Raw genomic sequence first — 20,119 nt, 5'->3', positions numbered from 1 at the left:
GCAACTGACAGTAAAACTAGAAAACTGACAGCTGGTAGCAGGGCACTGCCAAGGTGACCTTAGGGATCTCAGGGCATCACGGTCAGAGGGAGGGGCAACGGAGGCCATGGAGGTCATGGCCTCCGTGTAATTCCCACCCTGGCAGGGACGACGTATTTCTGTAGGCCAACACAGAAGTCATGCAATTCCTGCTTCCCTCATCTCAAAGTCAGTGGGATTTTTTTTATGGGGATTTGGATTAAATGTCTGAAATAAGGTCTGTGGTTAAACATTTGTGTTCAGCAAGATAATCTTCACAAATGAGGACCACTTTTATGACTTTTGAAGTGTTTTCTGAAAATCATGATACCAAAAAAAAAAACATTTACACTTCACAAATAATGGATGTAAAAGTGGTCCTCATACTCTAACTCTACACACTGACATTTCTCCAGAATGTCTTTAGCTTTTTTAATGAGAGGATTTGACTCTCTGTCCTCTGCCCACAGTCTCTCCAGAAGCGCTGGGCTTTCTGGCGGCCATTGGACTCTTCCTCATCCTCCTCATCCTCCTGGTTTTATACCTCAACAACAAGTTGGCCCTCGAGAAGCCAGGGAGCCTTCAGTGCCTCCAAGACTTCAGGAAAAACAAGGAGCTGCAAGGTGAGCATTTTGTGCATTTAGAGATTTGTCCACTGACCTAAATAATATGGAGCTAAGCCATCCACTATCTTTTGGACTCAAGTTTTGCAGCAAAGTTTTGTCTGTCGCCATCTTGGGGTCCTTGTGCAGCTCACGTGAGATGGGCGTTTTAGGGCTTTGCGCGGCGCTATTCAAGCGCAAAACGGGGGCTAACGCAAAATTAACCGCCTTTGCGACGATAGGGCCCAAAGTCTACTCAGAGGCTGATCTGTAGGGCTCTTCTGTCTGTCCCCCCCTCCTACAGACAAAGTCTACTCAGAGGCTGATCTGTAGGACTATTCTGTCTGTCCCCCCCTCCTACAGACAAAGTCTACTCAGAGGCTGATCTGTAGGACTATTCTGTCTGTCCCCCCCTCCTACAGACAAAGTCTACTCAGAGGCTGATCTGTAGGGCTCTTCAGTCTGTCTGTCCCCCCTCCTACAGGCAAAGTCTACTCAGAGGCTGATCTGTATGGCTCTTCTGTCTGTCTGTCCCCCCCTCCTACAGACAAAGTCTACTCAGAGGCTGATCTGTAGGGCTCTTCAGTCTGTCTGTCCCCCCTCCTACAGACAAAGTCTACTCAGAGGCTGATCTGTAGGGCTCTTCAGTCTGTCTGTCCCCCCTCCTACAGACAAAGTCTACTCAGAGGCTGATCTGTAGGGCTCTTCTGTCTGTCTGTCCCCCCCTCCTACAGACAAAGTCTACTCAGAGGCTGATCTGTAGGGCTCTTCAGTCTGTCTGTCCCCCCCTCCTACAGACAAAGTCTACTCAGAGGCTGATCTGTAGGGCTCTTCTGTCTGTCTGTCCCCCCCTCCTACAGACAAAGTCTACTCAGAGCTGATCTGCAGGGCTCTTCAGTCTGTCTGTCCCCCCCTCCTACAGACAAAGTCTACTCAGAGGCTGATCTGCAGGGCTCTTCAGTCTGTCTGTCCCCCCCTCCTACAGACAAAGTCTACTCAGAGGCTGATCTGTAGGGCTCTTCTGTCTGTCCCCCCCTCCTACAGACAAAGTCTACTCAGAGCTGATCTGTAGGGCTCTTCAGTCTGTCTGTCCCCCCTCCTACAGACAAAGTCTACTCAGAGGCTGATCTGTAGGGCTCTTCTGTCTGTCCCCCCCTCCTACAGACAAAGTCTACTCAGAGCTGATCTGCAGGGCTCTTCTGTCTGTCCCTCCCTCCTACAGACAAAGTCTACTCAGAGCTGATCTGTAGGGCTCTTCTGTCTGTCCCCCCCTCCTACAGACAAAGTCTACTCAGAGGCTGATCTGTAGGGCTCTTCTGTCTGTCCCCCCCTCCTACAGACAAAGTCTACTCAGAGGCTGATCTGTAGGGCTCTTCAGTCTGTCTGCCCGCACTCCTACAGACAAAGTCTACTCAGAGGCTGATCTGTAGGGCTCTTCTGTCTGTCCCCCCCTCCTACAGACAAAGTCTACTCAGAGCTGATCTGCAGGGCTCTTCTGTCTGTCCCTCCCTCCTACAGACAAAGTCTACTCAGAGCTGATCTGTAGGGCTCTTCTGTCTGTCCCCCCCTCCTACAGACAAAGTCTACTCAGAGGCTGATCTGTAGGGCTCTTCTGTCTGTCCCCCCCTCCTACAGACAAAGTCTACTCAGAGGCTGATCTGTAGGGCTCTTCAGTCTGTCTGCCCGCACTCCTACAGACAAAGTCTACTCAGAGGCTGATCTGTGGGGCTCTTCTGTCTGTCTGTCCCCCCCTCCTACAGACAAAGTCTACTCAGAGGCTGATCTGTGGGGCTCTTCTGTCTGTCTGTCTGTCCCCCCCTCCTACAGACAAAGTCTACTCAGAGGCTGATCTGCAGGGCTCTTCATCGGACAGCGAGGACGAGTTGATCGGTCAGTACCAAGAGGCAGTGAGTCGCTCGCAGGGCCTCCGTGGAGGGTCCGCCCAGCCACGCAGGGGCTTCAGCTGGGAGACCCGGCAGCAGTACTGCCCCCTGCTGCAAAGCCGCCAGACGTACTGCCCCCTGTCTGCGGGATATGATGGCTACAGCAGTGATGCCTCCGCTGAAGACGGTAGGCCCTGTCTGTCAGCAACATCTAAATAGTACAATAGGCTGTGGATCGCTCTAAGTTTATGTATTCATTCATTTGATTGCTTGTGTTTTTTTGTTTGTTTGTTTGTTTGTTTGTTTTGTTTTTGTTTTTGCATGAATTTCACAATATAGTTTCAGTTCTTACATGTGATGTAATGGTATAAACCATCATACAGATTTACATTATTTTCCTTAGAGAAAATGATATAGAAACAAACCATTACAGAACATTCTTGCCACATCGCCACTATCGTTATACTCCACTTAGGGGACTGTAAGGGTTACCTGTATTTTTTGTGTCAAGACAGAAAAAATTAGCAGAGGAAAAACAACAAAAAATATATAAAAAATTTAACAAAAGTTCCATGTGATCAGTTCCTATTACATTATAAGAAGGATAGAGCCTTATTTAGTTATTGCTCCTTTCAGTTGTGTGTTTGTTAATTTGGTTGGTCAGCCACAATGCCGTGCAAATACCTTTAGAGGAGCAGATGCTCAAGATATCATCAATGTATTCAACATAGTAGCCTATGAAGAAAGCAATACAAGCATATTGAGGAGAATTAATTTAAGCTCTTCTACTCCACCCCTCCCTACCAGACACCATTTTTGTCTTTTTTAGGGGGGACTGGCAAAGTTAGAGTAAGATAGCAGGTCAACAGTATGTCCCATAGAAGAGCTACACATCATCTGAAGCTGGGAACCTGAAGGTTTATTTGAGGTGCAAGGCAGCAAGAGGTCCACTTCCCTGGAATTTTCTGTGAAGTAAGCCTATTTCACTATGGACTAACAGGTTCATTTCCAGTAGTTAACAAAAGTTGAATAATATTGACTAAAGATGGTAGAACAGTTCTCTGATTAATAAACAGTCACTCCAGCTCGCCCAAATACAGATCCACTCACAGCCTACACCCACCTTGCTTCTTGTTGAAAGAATGTAGTGACTTTATTTTTTCTCTTCTGTCTTTCTCTTTTTGGCTTTAGCAAGCTTAGACATGCTGCTGCTATCACAGTCTCTGTGTCTCTGGACTGCTTCTCCTAGTAGCGCCAGTCTCATGTGGTCAGACCCACCGTCGATGTCAGCAAGCTTCCAGCGACGGAGGGGCTGAATCACAAGTCTCTGAATCACAATAATGTTCATATTTTTCTTTCTTTCTTTCTTTTCTTTTCTTTTCCTGTGTCTGAGCCTGTTTGTCTTGTTCGTATATTGTTGTATACAAAATTGAAAATAATTATATATATATATATATATATATATATATTATATATATATAAAAAAAAGTAGCGATAGGCTGTCTTGCAGGAAGAATGAGTGGGCAAGAAAATTTAACAGCTGCGCAAAGAAGGCAGCCAAAGTTTGCAGTTTTAGTCGGCGTGGTGTGTGCGTTTGAGCCATTTCAATGTTCAATGTTTTCACCCGGGGTCTATTTAGCTGTTGCACACATTCCGAATGCATCGCCCACGAGCTCCGTGGTTGGTCAATTCATACGTCTGTCACACATCCTTTTTGTTGTCTTGGGGGGCGGGCGTTAACCACTTTTGAGAGTTGTGTTCGCAGACGTAGATATCATCTACGGCTGGCACTGCACGACTAATTAGTGCAGCGCTTCATCTCAGGAGTCAGACTCAGGACTGAACCATGTCAGGGAAATCAAAGGTGGAGGGGGATTGCGCAATACGCGTCTAGATGTTTTTTGTGTGCCAAAAACAAACAAACAAAACAAAAGAAGAAAAGAAAAAATAAACTGTTTTAGTACATTGTAAATAAAATATTATATCAATTATGCTATATTAATGATGTAATACCCCAAAAAACGTTGGTACAGTATCATGTTAACACATTCACTGCCAGACGTTTTTTTTTTTACTGTAGTTAGCTTCTGCCAGAGGGTTTTTTTGAGGATTCTGGCTCATCTTTCAAGACCCGAGGATTCTTTTCTGCTAAGATTTTGTGAACACACAATATCTCAAAAGAACTAATAGAATGTGTGCTTTCTCTGTCTAAAAGAGTTAGTTTGTAGAGTTAGTAGTTATGTAAGCATTAGCAGTTGAATACAGCATGGTTTCAGCGTCAGAAAAATTATTCAGAGATAAACGGCTTTTTGTGAAATTCGATAGAACAGTCATTTTAACCATTCATTTTTGGCATCAGTAAGACGTCAGACATCTAAACAATAGTTTTGAACAGTAATTTCCTCCATAACAGCAGGAAACCCCCCTCTGCTTCCAACTCCTCCCTCCGTGGGCGTTCTTCTTGGCTGCAGCGGCCGTCACAAGCTTGTCACCAGTCTCACTGCTTTGCTGCTGCTGCTGCCTGTCTGCGCGGCCGCTGTTTGAGGAAGTCTGGATGGACTCACTCGCTTCTTGGAGTTTTGGTTGAGAGCTTTGATGAAGCTTTTGCGATTCTGGTCATATTTATGCTGCGTGTTTCAAAGTGTGTTCCACCTGTAATCTATTATGCAAATTTGCAATCCCGCATCGCCAGCAATCAGCGCGAAAACGAAAGCGTTTTCCCCCATCCATTTTCATGAGAATGGCTGCTTTTTGCTTGCCTTCCTCTAGTCAGGAGAGCACTGTCGCCACTTAGTGGGTCGGTGGAATGGGTTGTAAACGTTCGGTGGCTCCAATAATTATATAAGAGATGTAAAAGGGTTAGATGCACATCCCACGGTCAAAAAAAAAAAATCATTTTTTTGACGGAGTAATACGTCAGTGGCAGTCAACCGTTGGATTTTTTTTGACGGAGTAATACGTCGTTGGCAGTGAACGTGTTAAGCAATACATCCACCAGTGGGCAGTAGAGAGTCAAATGTGTGAGTATGTGTGTGGTTCTGCTCTGTTTCATGCTTATCTGTAAGCTTTCAGAGTATGGACAGAAGGCTCTGACACAGGGAAAACATTCTCTGTTCTTTTTTCCCCGATCTGGGGATAAAAGATCGATGAAAAAATCAGCAAATAAAAAATCACGATACTTAAAGTCCCTGGAAACCAGAAATATTTCTTTATTATTTAGCATTTTGAGTTCATCACATCACAGGACCCTATGTTAATAAGCCACCAGCCAAATTTGAACGATGATGAACGTTGCAAAGTATATAAATTTAGGTTTGACAGTCGTGGCAAAACTCATGAGAAAATCATTATTTTTTAGAGTGTATTTCTCCCGCGGACTGTGTGGGCGTGTCCCATCTGCAGCAGATGGGAGGGGGGGGAGGGAAACGGAGAAAGAGATCGAGTTACACAGCACTGTGTGTGCGTGTGTGTGTGTGTGTGTGTGTGTGTGTGTGTGTGAGAGAGAGTAACCTGCGTCACCAGCCTGTGTGTCTCTCGCTCTCTCTCACTAGTCCCGAGAGAGAGAGAGAGAGAGAGAGAGAGAGAGAGAGAGAGAGAGAGAGAGAGAGAGAGGCATAGCGCACGACGGCACACAGAGTGGGAGGGAGACGGACAGCGAGGGAGCGCTGTCACTGGGGGCAAAGAACGGACAAAAGGAGGGTGGGTGCGGATTGCGCGCGTGTACAAAGGTTATATAGAGCTTATGACGTCATAAGCTCCTGCGTTTTAGCACCTCGCGCACTGCTGTCTTCAATGAGGAAGTACTTTGTAGAATCTTGTAGAAAAGTGGCGATTTTAAGGCTTTGGGTTGAAAGTAATGTATAATAATTTCTGGGACACATAATTACTAACATAAGACCCTAAATAACATAGTTAGAACGTTTTTGTGGATTTTGGTTTCCAGGGACTTTAAGTGAATCGATTCCCCCCCCCACGCCGCCTAAAACCTGACATATATTTTGATGGTCCTTGGTCTCACTGACTTCCTCCCTACCAGCCAACTGCATCCAGCGGATGAGACGGACTCCTCCACTTGATGAGCTGCAGCCGCCGCCCTACCAGGATGAGGACGGCTCTCCGCGGATGTCCTGCACGCCGTCCGACCTGGGCGACGCCAAGATGTCCCACAGCCCCGCCACCAGCAGGGGGAGCCACATGTCGCACAGCCCCACGGAGAGCCAGGACTCAGAGAGCTACCTCAACAAGGCCTACGAGGACGTCCCCAGTGACAGCACCGCCCCACTCAGCCCCGAGGTAAATGACACTGTCTGCTGGAGCCAGTGTTGTAGTTGAGTTGGACTCGAGTCTGGGTCCTGGACACATTCATGTTCAGTAACTCTGGACTCGGACTCAGGTAATGGGGACTTGATTTTATCCTGCTGCATTAGGGTGGGCTGGTAGGAGGCAACTTTGGCGGTACTGTAGGTTGCCAGAGGTTGTCGGTTCGGGGATGGGGAATAAGTTGCATTATATTCTAATTTATAAAAAACGATTTGAAGCAGGGTGTAGAAGCCATTTCCAGAGTTAAGTGTAATGGGTACACCAAATTGTTCCAGTAGGAGTCAGCCACCTACTTGTGACAGGTTGACAGATATGGGAAGATGTCTTTATAATGTTTATGTTTACTATGGGGGACCAACAACCTATTTTATTTACCTTATTGCACTGACAGATCATTTTATAGTAATTTTACTCGTTTCAAATATTTGGGTTTTCAGGATGATATAACTTGTCGCAGAACATCTATTTTGGTTTATTTGGTAAAGGTGGAACTGTATTCCTTCTGGTTTTCTTCATTGTTCATGATTTTGTGGAAAGCATTCACTATAGACAGTCAGTTGGAACAGTTGACAGTTGAAACAAGTACTTTGGTGTGTGAGAATGCACTACACGATTCTCGCCACAAGGCGGTACGTGTGAGCAAGTGGTGACTGTTGTAAATGGGATAGAAGAAGTAGTCTTGAATAACATAGCAGTCTGTAGCTAACACAGCAGTTGTCAAGCAGCAGAGAATGTGCAGCCAGATGATGTGTTTATTAATGTGCTTTGGGAGGTTAGTTAAAGGACTTCCTGTTCTATATGCGTGATGTTAGTTATCTGCAAGGTTATGTAATAATAATAATTGATTGGATTTATATAGCGCCTTTCTAGACACACAAAGCGCTTCACATATCAGGGGAGGGAGGGGCGGAGGGAACTCAACTCATCCACCACCGATGTGTAGCAGCACCCACCTGGGTGATGCACAGCAGCCAGTTTGCGCCAGAACGCTCACCACACATCAGCTCACCACACATCAGCTCTCACAGTGGAGAGTTGAGGACTGAATGTGCCAATTAAGTAAAGAGGGATGATTAGGTGGCCATGATTGAAGGAAGGCCTGTTTGGGAATTTAGCCACGGCACCGGGGTTACACCCTCCAGGGCACCGGGGTTACACCCCTACTCTGCGAAGAGTGCAGATGGGATCTTTAATGACCACAGAGAGTCAGGACCTCGGTTTAACGTCTCATCCGAAGGACGGTGCTCACTCACAGGACAGAGTCCCCGTCTCTGCCCTGGGGCATTGGGGAGATTATTCATCAGATCAGAGTATTCATCAGATCAGATTATTCATCAGATCAGATTATTCATCAAATCAGATTATTCATCAGATCAGATTATTCATCAGATCAGATTATTCATCAGATCAGATTATTCATCAAATCAGATTATTCATCAGATCAGATTATTCATCAGATCAGAGTATTCATCAGATCAGATTATTCATCAGATCAGATTATTCATCAGATCAGATTATTCATCAAATCAGATTATTCATCAGATCAGATTATTCATCAGATCAGATTATTCATCAAATCAGATTATTCATCAGACCATTTGGACCAGAGGGGAAGAGCACCTCCTACTGGTCCTCCAACACCACTTCCAGCACCAGTCTCCCATCCAAGGAGTATCCTAGGCCAGACCTGCTTAGCTTCCCAAGGAAAGCCAGTAATGTAATGCAGAAGCCACTGGTGCTGACGTGTTTCGACTAATAGTGCTGTTCTGCATGTTAATTGCATTGCTTGACAATGTTGAAATGTTAGCACCATGGGTGAGTCGGGTGTGCAGTTCAGTGACCCCCTCTGAGATGCTGTGTGTGGGTGAGTGTGTTCTAATGCAATAGACTCTGACTCGAACACTGAGGACTCGAGACTCGACTTGGACTCGAGATATAATGACTTGACTACAACACTGGCTGGAGCTGCCATAGTGTCCAGCTGTTTTGTTCATTATTTAGAGTTGTGCACTTTGTATCTTAGCACAACATTTTGTGTTTGACAAGTCAGTGTGTGGCTCTAAAACAAGTCAGTGTGTGGCTCTAAGACAAGTCAGTGTGTGTGGCTCTAAGACAAGTCAGTGTGTGGCTCTAGAACAAGTCAGTGTGTGGCTCTAATGGTCTAGCCTCACCACCTACATTTTTCCTTAGTCATTAGTCATGACCCAAATGTCTTTCTTTTTCCGCTAAGGGTTATGAGCCAGACCCGGTGTCAAAGCACGGCACGCTGGATGTGGTTTTTGACTACGACTCAGAGGACCAGCGGCTGGCACTGACCATCATGGCCGTAACGGACCTGCCTCCCCTCAAGCGCACTGGCAACATCTCCTGGCAGGTTCACCTGGTACTGCTCCCTACCAAGAAGCAGAGGGCCAAGACGGGGATCCAGAGGGGCCCGTGCCCCATCTTCACCGAGACCTTCCGCTTCGCTCACGTGGAGTCTGAGATGATCGGCAACTACGCCGTCCGCTTCCGCCTTTATAGCGTGCGGCGGATGAAGAAGGAGAGGGCTCTCGGGGAAAAGGTGTTCTACCTCACCAAGCTCAACCTTCAGGGCAAGATGTCTGTGCCGGTCACACTAGAGCCATGCTGTGCACTCCTGGTGAGTAGGATCAAAGCACTAGAGCCATGCTGTGCACTCCTGGTGAGTAGGATCAAAGCACTAGAGCAATGCTGTGCACTCCTGGTGAGTAGGATCAAAGCACTAGAGCAATGCTGTGCACTCCTGGTGAGTAGGATCAAAGCACTAGACTCATGCTGTGCACTCCTGGTGAGTAGGATCAAAGCACTAGAGCCATGCTGTGCACTCCTGGTGAGTAGGATCAAAGCACTAGAGCCATGCTGTGCACTCCTGGTGGTGAGTAGGATCAAAGCACTCAACACCTCATGGTGATTCCTCTTTCATATTAGCCTGCTAAATTCCGTGACCTCATTCTGTTTTGCTACGTATCCATCTGGACTCCAATCCACCCACATCGATTTCAGTGGGCGGGAGTACTTGACAGACAACTCCTTCAGCCAATCAGCGTCACCAAATCCAATCTAAATCCACTTGGAAGAACAGCAAAAATGTATTTTACGCCAAGAAACTCTGCGGGTGCATATTCTTGTTCTTGTTTGATTGTTGTTATTGGGTCTATTTCTCCAAAACTGCACTTACGGCCGTGTTTACTGGACTAACGTATTAACGTTACTGCTTCAGGAGCCGCCATACTGTTTTGCCAGCGGCTTCCCTGATTGGCTGGTTACATTCAACTACGAGGCAGGTCCCTGATTGGCCCATGCACTTTGTAATTTCTGGAAATCGCTGTGGGCGGGCTGGAGGCCAGACTGATCCATAGAACTATATGATTGGAGACACGCGTTCAGTCAGAATGAGCCCAATCTTCACATCTGGAGTCAATAGAAATGTCTTGTTTTGCCTCTGCTGTCAGCCAGCCCTGGTTCTTTGTCCGGTTTTTTTAGCCTACTTCGGAATAGATGGCCACAGTATTTGCATGATGCACAGTGGCCATATTGACATTAGTGACGCAGCTATGGCTAGCTAGCAATCAATCACAAGCCACAGCTATGGCTAGCTAGCAATCAGAAAGGAGTCAGATACTGTTTGTTTGTTTGTTTATTTAAAAGGATCCCAATTAGCTGCCGCCTAGATGACAGCTAGTCTTCCTGGGCTCCAAGACTGAATACTGTAATTATCGTATGTATGTACAGTATGTATGTATAGTAAGAACAGCAATAAAACATGCTATAGGGCTTTACAGCATTCCTATTAGAAAACATGAAGTAGCTGAGTCATCTTGCTGGGGTTTTAGAAACTAGGAACTAGACATAGACATAGACAAACTAGAAATAGGATTTTGATTTTTTTCGGCCAATACGATAACCTCATGGCTGATAACGATACGATTACCGATAATAATTTCACATTTTTGTATTTTAAAAATAAGTTCTTAACCTGTAGTTTATGCACACCTGGGGGTAAGAAAGGCTAAGATGTAGTGAGCAAAGATGGATGTAATAGTCCATAGCTGACATAATCAAATCTGATATCACTATTATGAACACAAAACAAAGAACACTTCTGACTCTTCAAACTGGCTTCTGGCTGTTTAATCTGCAGATAAAACACGATGACAAAAGGCATAACGTTAGCCTAACAGACTGTTTACAGTACGCTTAAGGCTAACTAAACCTGGGCTGTTTACAGTATGCTTAAGGCTAACTAAACCTGGGCTGTTTACAGTATGCTTAAGGCTAACTAAACCTGGGCTGTTTACAGTATGCTTAAGGCTAACTAAACCTGGGCTGTTTACAGTATGCTTAAGGCTACCTAAACCTGGGCTGTTTACAGTATGCTTAAGGCTAACTAAACCTGGGCTGTTTACAGTATGCTTAAGGCTAACTAAACCTGGGCTGTTTACAGTATGCTTAAGGCTAACTAAACCTGGGCTGTTTACAGTATGCTTAAGGCTACCTAAACCTGGGCTGTTTACAGTATGCTTAAGGCTAACTAAACCTGGGCTGTTTACAGTATGCTTAAGGCTACCTAAACCTGGGCTGTTTACAGTATGCTTAAGGCTACCTAAACCTGGGCTGTTTACAGTACGCTTAAGGCTACCTAAACCTGGGCTGTTTACAGTATGCTTAAGGCTAACTAAACCTGGGCTGTTTACAGTATGCTTAAGGCTACCTAAACCTGGGCTGTTTACAGTATGCTTAAGGCTACCTAAACCTGGGCTGTTTACAGTATGCTTAAGGCTACCTAAACCTGGGCTGTTTACAGTATGCTTAAGGCTACCTAAACCTGGGCTGTTTACAGTATGCTTAAGGCTACCTAAACCTGGGCTGTTTACAGTATGCTTAAGGCTACCTAAACCTGGGCTGTTTACAGTATGCTTAAGGCTACCTAAACCTGGGCTGTTTACAGTATGCTTAAGGCTACCTAAACCTGGGCTGTTTACAGTATGCTTAAGGCTACCTAAACCTGGGCTGTTTACAGTACGCTTAAGGCTACCTAAACCTGGGCTGTTTACAGTATGCTTAAGGCTACCTAAACCTGGGCTGTTTACAGTATGCTTAAGGCTACCTAAACCTGGGCTGTTTACAGTATGCTTAAGGCTACCTAAACCTGGGCTGGCTGGGCTCTTGCTGCTAAGGATTTAAGTGCTTTGAACGCAGTTCAGAATTTTTCCTGTATTTCCTGGTGTTGTACTTCCATGTTTTGCTATACTATGGATACTTGTAGTGTGGGAATAGGAAATAAAGACCACAACAAAATCATAGCTTGTTTACTTTCATAGCCGACCTAATGATGAATTCTGAACGCAGGTTATTCTTGTCTGATATCCTGTCAAAATGTGTAACAGAGAGGTACATTTAGTGACATTTCAACTCAGTGAACATTTTTCTGAATGCTGCCACCATGTTCAGGGTGGAGACTCCCAGGTCAGCCTCTCAGAGATGTCCTGCAGTGAGAGCGCCTCCTCATTCCAGTCAGTCAGTCAGACGTCCACCCCAGAGATCCTTGTGGGCCTGCTGTACAATGCCACAACAGGACGTCTCTCCGTGGAGGTCATCAAAGGCAGCCATTTCAAAAACCTGGCTGCCAACAAGCCACCCAGTAAGTACGCTAAAGCACCCAGTAAGTACGCTAAAGCGCCCAGTAAGTACGCTGAAGCACCCAGTAAGTACGCTAAAGCGCTCTAAGTACGCTAAAGCACCCAGTAAGTATGTTAAACCGCTCAATAAGTACACAAAAGCGCTCTGTAAGTACGCTAAAGTACCCAGTAAGTATGCTAAACCGCTCAGTATGTTAAAGCGCTCTGTAAGTACGCTAAAGTGCCCAGTAAGTACGCTAAAGTACCCAGTAAGTATGCTAAAGCTCTCTGTAAGTACGCTAAAGCGTTCTGTAAGTACGCTAAAGCACCCAGTAAGTACGCTAAAGCGCTCTGTAAGTACGCTAAAGCGCCCAGTAAGTACGCTAAAGCGTTCTGTAAGTACGCTAAAACGCCCAGTAAGTATGTTAAGCGTTCTGTAAGTACGCAAAAACACCCAGTAAGTACGGTATAAAGCGTACCAAGTAAGTACGCTAAAACGCTCTGCAAGTACGCTAAAGCGCTCTGCAAGTATGCTAAAGCGCCCTGTAAGCTGTTGTCAACATTAAGGCTGCTTTCTCACTGGGAACGATTGCTTTCGTTCAGTTCTGTTCCGCACTCTGGAACGATTGCCCCCCCGCCCCTCTTCCCCGCTGGTCAGCTTTCACATTACAGCATTTCTTCCACGCTCGTAAAACGCAACAGAGTGCACGTGCATCATCAACTATGCCTGGAGTTTATCGTCGCCCGTTTGTTGTCTACAGTGTATGTGGTTCGGAACGGTTGGCTTTTCACACTCGCAAGGGTTCCGTGCCCGGGCACGCCAAAGCACTCCCAAGACCACCTTTTCAACTGGATCCTGTCACGGTTCCCCGTTGCGCGCCCGGGCGCAGAACGGAACGGTACGCAACTTTCACACTCGTCAAACTGGGGTCAATTTGGGGACAAGTGTGCTCGGGAATGGTACCGGGGCCCCAGTGAGAAAGCACCCTAAGAGTAATGCACAGGACAAAGGGCAAAGGACAATATTTGTGACCTGCTCTGACAAAATCAGTCACATTGACCTCAAAGCACATTTTGAGTTTTATACACTGTTGGAAAGAGGAGAATGTAACCTTTATTTGGATATCAAAATTATCTTTGTACTCCAAAGATTGAGTGAGATACACCCCTTTATGTCATGACTGTTTCCAAACTATGTTTTTGAGAAAAACGACCTCAAATTTGACAAAGTAAGCTAGTTCTGGTTTTCACCCTAACTTTATGGCTTCAAAACTGTATTTAGCATTCAAATTTCACAGTAATCTTTACACAGAATGAAAGCCAATGCTTTATCTTACTAAAATTTGATGAAACCCCAAAATAGCCCAAATCAATATTTTCTCCTAAAATCACGTTTCGGGCCTGTGCTACATGTGACTGATTTTGTCAGAGCAGGCCAGATTTGTTGTCATCTGTGGTCCAGATATTAGGGGGGACCAGGGTAAGTTGAGGCTGTGGATAAGTTAAACCACCCCTTCTATCTGGCAGCGCGAACCGCGGTCTTAAAGGGATACACACACAAATGAGGGATATACACGCAAATGCTGCATCAAGTATCAATGGGTTAAAACAGGTCACAGGAGCTTCTACCTATGTGCATTGTTATGATTTATACATGACAATTTGGCAGCGCTCCAAAAATACACATTTGCTACGTTCGGTGTAACATTTTTCAATATTACTGTGTCACCATGTCAGGTCTCCACAGCATTATTGCCTTCAAGTCAATGAGTCTCACAGCAGACAGACAGCTCTCTTTATTATATTATTTATTAATATAACGGTTAATTTTCGGGACAAACAAAACAATTTGGGAATTTGGGATCCCAGGACAACTGCTCGTAATTCGGGACTGTACCGGGATTTTTCGGGACGTCTGGTCACCCTATAGTTCAATTAGATGCTACATCCCTCTATTGATATGTTTCAAACATGACTGAACAACAGTTACCTTGGAGAAACGATGCACAGCTTGTGACTTCTCCATGCAGGGGATGGCCTGGTCTCTCTGGGCTGCACGTCGTGTCACTTATCCTCTGTTTTCACCCCTGTTCTTCCTCATTTCTAGCCTGGTTAAAACCATCCTGAATGTGATCTCACATTCTGTTTGCCTTGACAGACAACTCCTTCAGCCAATCAGCGACGCGTTGCCAAACCCATTCCTTCAGCCAATCAGCGTTGCATCCAGTCAAATCCAAAATCCACTCGGAGCAACGGCGAAAACCTCTTCCGCCGAGAAACTCTGCTGATACAGACTCATTGTCATTGGGTCTATTTCTGCGATAACTGCACTTACATCTGTGTAACGTTAATGGCACTGCTCGTTGCTTAGGAGATGCAGAGCCATGCGGCCCGCCATTACTGTATTTGCCAGCGGCGTCCCTAATTGGCCGGTTACGATGTCAACTATGAGGCAGGTCCTTGATTGGCCAGTGCCCTTTGTCATTTCTGAAAAGGCCCGCCCCCCGGCAGGCTGGAGGCCAGACGTTCCCCGCAGCACCAGACAGAATGTGAGTTCACATGATCTTGATGGTTTACCAGGCTCATTTCCACCTCCTCAGTCAGCAGCCAACAGCCTCTTGTTGAACTTTGTGTGATATGTTGCCCTTCTGACCATGTTTCTCTTTCCTTTGTGATGTCTCAGCCCACTGCCTATTGACATCTTGGTCCCTTTGTTTCTCTTACTGCCTCCCAACCCTTGTTGTCAGACGGGCTGTTCTGTTGTCTAAAACACTTGATAGGTGGCCAGGTTTATATTCTCAGAGGTGAGTCTCTGTTGCCCGAGTGCCGCAAATTGAGCAATCAGTGTTTCTCTTTCTCTCTAGACTATAATTTGGCAAAGTATCTTCATGGATGCAGGGTACAGTATAACAGCACAAGGCAGCATTTTCCAGTGGTCACTTCGCCAGCAACTATTTCATTCAGTATTTAAATATTATTATAATTTAATAAATGAAATTACAAATTTCATGTTTTTGTTGTTGTTGTTGTTGTTGTTGTTGTTGTTGTTGTTGTTGGTGTTGGTGTAGTAAGTACGATTAGTTACAAGTTAATCATTTTTTTTGCAGCACTTCTCCTCAAACCAGAAACTTACAGGTCACTTTGTACTTGGCCCAAAAGCAAAATGAGCCACTCCTCTGATTGGTTGGCTGTACTGGGACTCCACCCACCTTCTCAAGCCCTGATTGGTTGATTTAATTTAAGTCTAGTGTCTAAAAAGACATTGGAGCAAAATCAAAGAGTGCCTGATAAAAAGGGAGGTTAGGCACTACTGTAGAACAAAATGGCAGTGATTACATATTTCAGTTTCTGAATGTTACTTCTGAAATAAGAGAAAATACTGGGAAAATGCTCACCTCTATGATCTCACAGTTCTCTTAAGAACACTCCGCCGATTTTCAATGGTGAATTATTTTGCACATAATCTCACACATCTGAAAAGTTGATTTCAATTAAGTTGTGGACCAGTGATGTCATTTGTGCATGAATGACATCACTGGTCCACAACTGAACTCAAATCAACTCTTAATAACTGTCAAATTAAATTAATGTCTGCAAAACTTTTTCAGATGTGTGAGATTATGTGCAAAATAACACAGCATTGAAAATTCCTATGCTGTGTTCCTTTAATTCCTACTCAACCTTGAACTGGATACATTAGCAGCCAGTTACACTCATCCATGAAGAGGATTGCTAGCTGTAAACCTTGTCCACCATATATGTGTATGTCATCTCCTTCCTACACCTTGTTCTGCATGCAGTCACCTGTTTAGCCCTGAGCCTTCACTACCTGCCTCTCCTCTCTCCTCCAAATTACTGTATCTACATCTGTACTCAGAGGGGGCATGGCTTAAATCAAAAGTGGACTGGGTTTCGACTGAAAGTGGATGTGGCTTAAGTTTTTTGTGGTGGTGTTGTTGTTGTTGTTGTTGTTGTTGGCAGTTCAGTGTGCCGAGATGCCACGCAAAATATTCAAAGTATGGCTAAAAAAGTGGTATCAAATGGTTGGGGCATCAAGGTAGTGCAGTAGGGGCATGTGCGAAAAGCAGCTGCCAAATGAAGCGATCTTGGTTAATACTGCACCAAATTCAAAGATTTCTGTTCACATTTTAGTTATACATGTTATACATGTCCATTTCTCCCATTTCTCTTCCAGCTGTTCTTCAATCTATATCTCAGTTTCTCCATCATGTAGCTTTCTTCTATTATCTCCGTCCATTGTCCCTGAGTAGGAGAGTCCACTTTACCCCATTTCCTTGTGACGGCTTTTTTTACTAGCTAATAACAATATTTTGACCAGATATCTATCTCGTACTAGTTACACAGGTAAAGTACCATGTAATTCATAGGAATATCATACCCTAGTATCTCCTGAACAACCTTATGTATCCCAGTCCAAAACAATGTTAACTTGTGACAATTCCAAAATATATGTGCGTGATTTGCATCTGATGTTCCACAATCTCTCCAACATGGTAAATTTATATTTGAATATTTACTCTTGACCTTGGGCGTAATAAAAAAAAGTTTTTCCAAGAGAATTCCCTCCATATCCGTGAACTAGTGGATGCTTGGTGTATTTCCCACATGTTTTACCATTCATCATTTTTATATTGAGCTCTGATTCCCATTTTTCCTTTATATATGTAGTTGAATTTGTCTTCAATGCTTGATATAATGCAGATATAATTCTGATGTTGTCGTTATTATATGAATTAATGATGATTTTGATCACACCAAACACTTCCATGGAGGGATCTCCCCTGATTTCCTTCTTATAATGATCCCTTAGTTGTAGATATCTATAAAATTCTTATAAAGAGTTTTACTTGGTCAAACCAAGCGATTCGGCTATATTTACAATCAGGAGAGACTATATAACATTTAACTCAGACCGAAACTTTGGCTCTCTATACAGAGCATTATGATGGAGTATGGTTGTAGACAAGGGGCAAAACACTCTCAAAGCCCCATTGTGATTTGCTAGTCGCTTACTTTCAGTTGGATGTGTGGCTTCAGTTTATGTCTGTGTTTTTGCATGGAAATAAAGCGTGAATGAGAAAACGACACATAGCCTACTGTATGATTCATATGATAATGGCTGCAAACGATTTCTTTATTCCTCAGCTCAGGGGTCAAATGAGTCAGATTTATATTGAATGATTATTCTATTGTGCACACTGATTTATGAATAAAGAGGGGGAATTAAAAAAAAGTGCATGACTTGAGTGTGTGTCACACACGCCAATAAAGTCCACAGTATCAAGAACGTAACTAGACTTAAATTATTTGAATGCTCCACAACATGTAGAAAAGTTATAAAAAAGTTAAAGTTAAAGTTAAAGTTATAAATTATATTATAATCCGAGGCCCATCTAAAACAATGAACCAGTATTTATTTTACAGCATTGATATCATTGAGTATCTATCATTTTATATGTTTTGCTAAAGTGGTACAAGTGGTAATCCCCACGAGATTCACGTTTTTGATTCTGTTTCATATTTGTTGCTACAGTATGCGGGCATTTCTGTGCTCATTCCTTGGACTTTCTGTAGGTGACTCTCTTTTCTTTGTCTGTACAGTCGTGGTGGCGATTACTGCTCGTGCTCACTAGCCACTTCTTCTATTTCTTCCAAACAAAATGCTGTGGCTGGACATAAAGGCATTAGACAGTATAGAATATAGGTATATATATATATATATATATATATATATATATATAGGTATATATAATATGAGGTATTTTTTAATTCACAGCTGCGCTTTGTGTTTGAGTCAGCGAAACATGCGTCCTGTGTTATTATGTGTGCATTTTGCTGCAGCTTTTCTCTAAAATTGCAATGCAATTCGGGAAGTTTTATGTGATTTAATTTTATTATTTTTATTATTATTATTATTTATTTATTTATTTATTTATTTATTTATTTATTTATTTTGCAGTGAAATTGCGGGAACTGGCAAAAGAAAATGGCAAGTTGGGGGGGATAACTCCACCCCCAACTACTACATCATGGCAACGTTTCTCTGAAATGTCAAAGCAATTTGCTGTTTTATGTGATTTTTTGTGGTAAAATTGCAGGAATTTTGAAAAAATACATGTCCCCAGAAAATTGCAGAGATTGGTGGAATTTGCATTCATTATTGTGATCGCAAAACCGCAATTTCCTGGAGGGACTGACTAGTAATGCTGCATTCATTTAAAGCCGGTGAATAAACTACAGAGAGATGAGGATTTTGCACAACTGTCGCATTACTTGAGTCCGTCCTAATTCATGACCACTAGAAACCACCGTGAATGATGTCGCAATGTTACTATAGGTTTGAAAACAATCTTACTATAGGTTTGAAAACAATGTTACTATAGGTTTGAAAACAATGTGACTATAGGTTTGAAAATTGAAAACAATGTTACCATAGGTTTGAAAACAATGTTACTATAGGTTTGAAAACAGGGTATTTGTGTCACTTCCCCTCTCTAATTGTATCCACCTCCTGTTTCTTGTGTAGATACATACGTTAAGCTGACCTTACTGAACTCCATGGGTCAAGAAATGTCCAAGTGTAAGACGTCTATCTGTCGAGGTCAGCCCAACCCCACCTACAGAGAGAGCTTCGTCTTCCAGGTGGCGCTGTTCCAGCTGTCGGACGTCACACTCATCCTGTCTGTCTACAACAAGCGCAGCATGAAGCGCAAGGAGATGATTGGCTGGATCTCCCTGGGCCTGAACAGCTCCGGAGAGGAGGAGCTCAGCCACTGGACACACATGAAAGAATGTAAAGGACAGCAGGTCTGCCGCTGGCACAGTCTGCTGGAGTCCTAACAGCCAGCAGGGGGCACTGCACAGGCCTTGGCCAGCCCACATGGGTCAGAACTAGAAGGTCTTCGGGTATGCCCGAATACCCGACTACCCGACCCGGCCGTGTCTCGGGTCCATTCAAAAGAAGGGACTACGGCCCGTCAGGTCCAATAAGACCCAAGTGGACCTGGTGAGTGGCTGTCACAGCTGTCATTTCAAATAACTAATTAAAAATGCCTGAACCACCAAATACCTGAGGACCCATCCCGGACCTGGCCGTGTCTCGGGTCCATTCAAAAGAAGTGGCTCCATGTCCAGGTCTGACATTTATGGGGTCTGTACAGGTCCGGGTCTCAGCTTTCTAAATAGACAGGTCCAATCGGGTCTGGGCACAAATTTCCCAGGTCCATTAGGGTCTGGGTCTGTCATTTTGGACCTGTGAAGACCTCTAGTCAGAAATGGAGAAGAGGGTCAGTTGGAATAGGAAATCAGCGAGACATCACCACAACAATTAAGCACTTCTGGGTGCAAAGGTGAAAAGCTGTGCCAAACAAATGTTAATATCTCAAAAACTATAAATCACATCGTTTATATTTTGAAATTCTGAGTGTTAGCACAAGTAGCGAAAGGGTCCCATGTATAATATGTATGTAGTGTACAAGTTGTGTGAACTGTCACAGTTTTAAAATGTGTGAATTTAGTCAAAGGTACAGCCTGCTAGAGAGACACACTCAAGGCTGGCTCTATAGGGTTATAAAGGCTGAAAAAAGCATAAAACCTAAACTGCGATTTCTCAAACAGTACAAAAGATCAATTAAAG

General features: G+C 44.1%; 1 protein-coding gene across 1 annotated transcript in view; it reads left to right on the top strand.

Annotated features, from left to right (window-relative positions):
• syt14a (synaptotagmin XIVa) overlaps positions 1 to 19,323 on the top strand; it is a gene marked incomplete at both ends in the record, with an annotated part of 45,998 nt that extends 26,675 nt beyond the window's left edge. Inside the window, 7 exons of the mRNA XM_083633188.1 lie at positions 489 to 641; positions 2,448 to 2,690; positions 6,540 to 6,796; positions 9,054 to 9,464; positions 12,296 to 12,485; positions 15,189 to 15,266; positions 19,010 to 19,323. Of these exons, the coding sequence (XP_083489314.1) occupies positions 489 to 641; positions 2,448 to 2,690; positions 6,540 to 6,796; positions 9,054 to 9,464; positions 12,296 to 12,485; positions 15,189 to 15,266; positions 19,010 to 19,323 (1,646 nt within the window). The remainder of the gene's footprint in view (positions 1 to 488; positions 642 to 2,447; positions 2,691 to 6,539; positions 6,797 to 9,053; positions 9,465 to 12,295; positions 12,486 to 15,188; positions 15,267 to 19,009) is intronic.
• Between the last annotated feature and the right edge of the window lie 796 nt (positions 19,324 to 20,119).

This window comes from Poromitra crassiceps (genome assembly GCF_964638095.1).
Source record: "Poromitra crassiceps genome assembly, chromosome: 3".
Lineage (NCBI taxonomy): Eukaryota > Metazoa > Chordata > Actinopteri > Beryciformes > Melamphaidae > Poromitra > Poromitra crassiceps.
The sequence above is the reverse complement of the archived record's forward strand: the minus strand, read 5'-3'. Positions and strand labels throughout refer to the sequence as shown.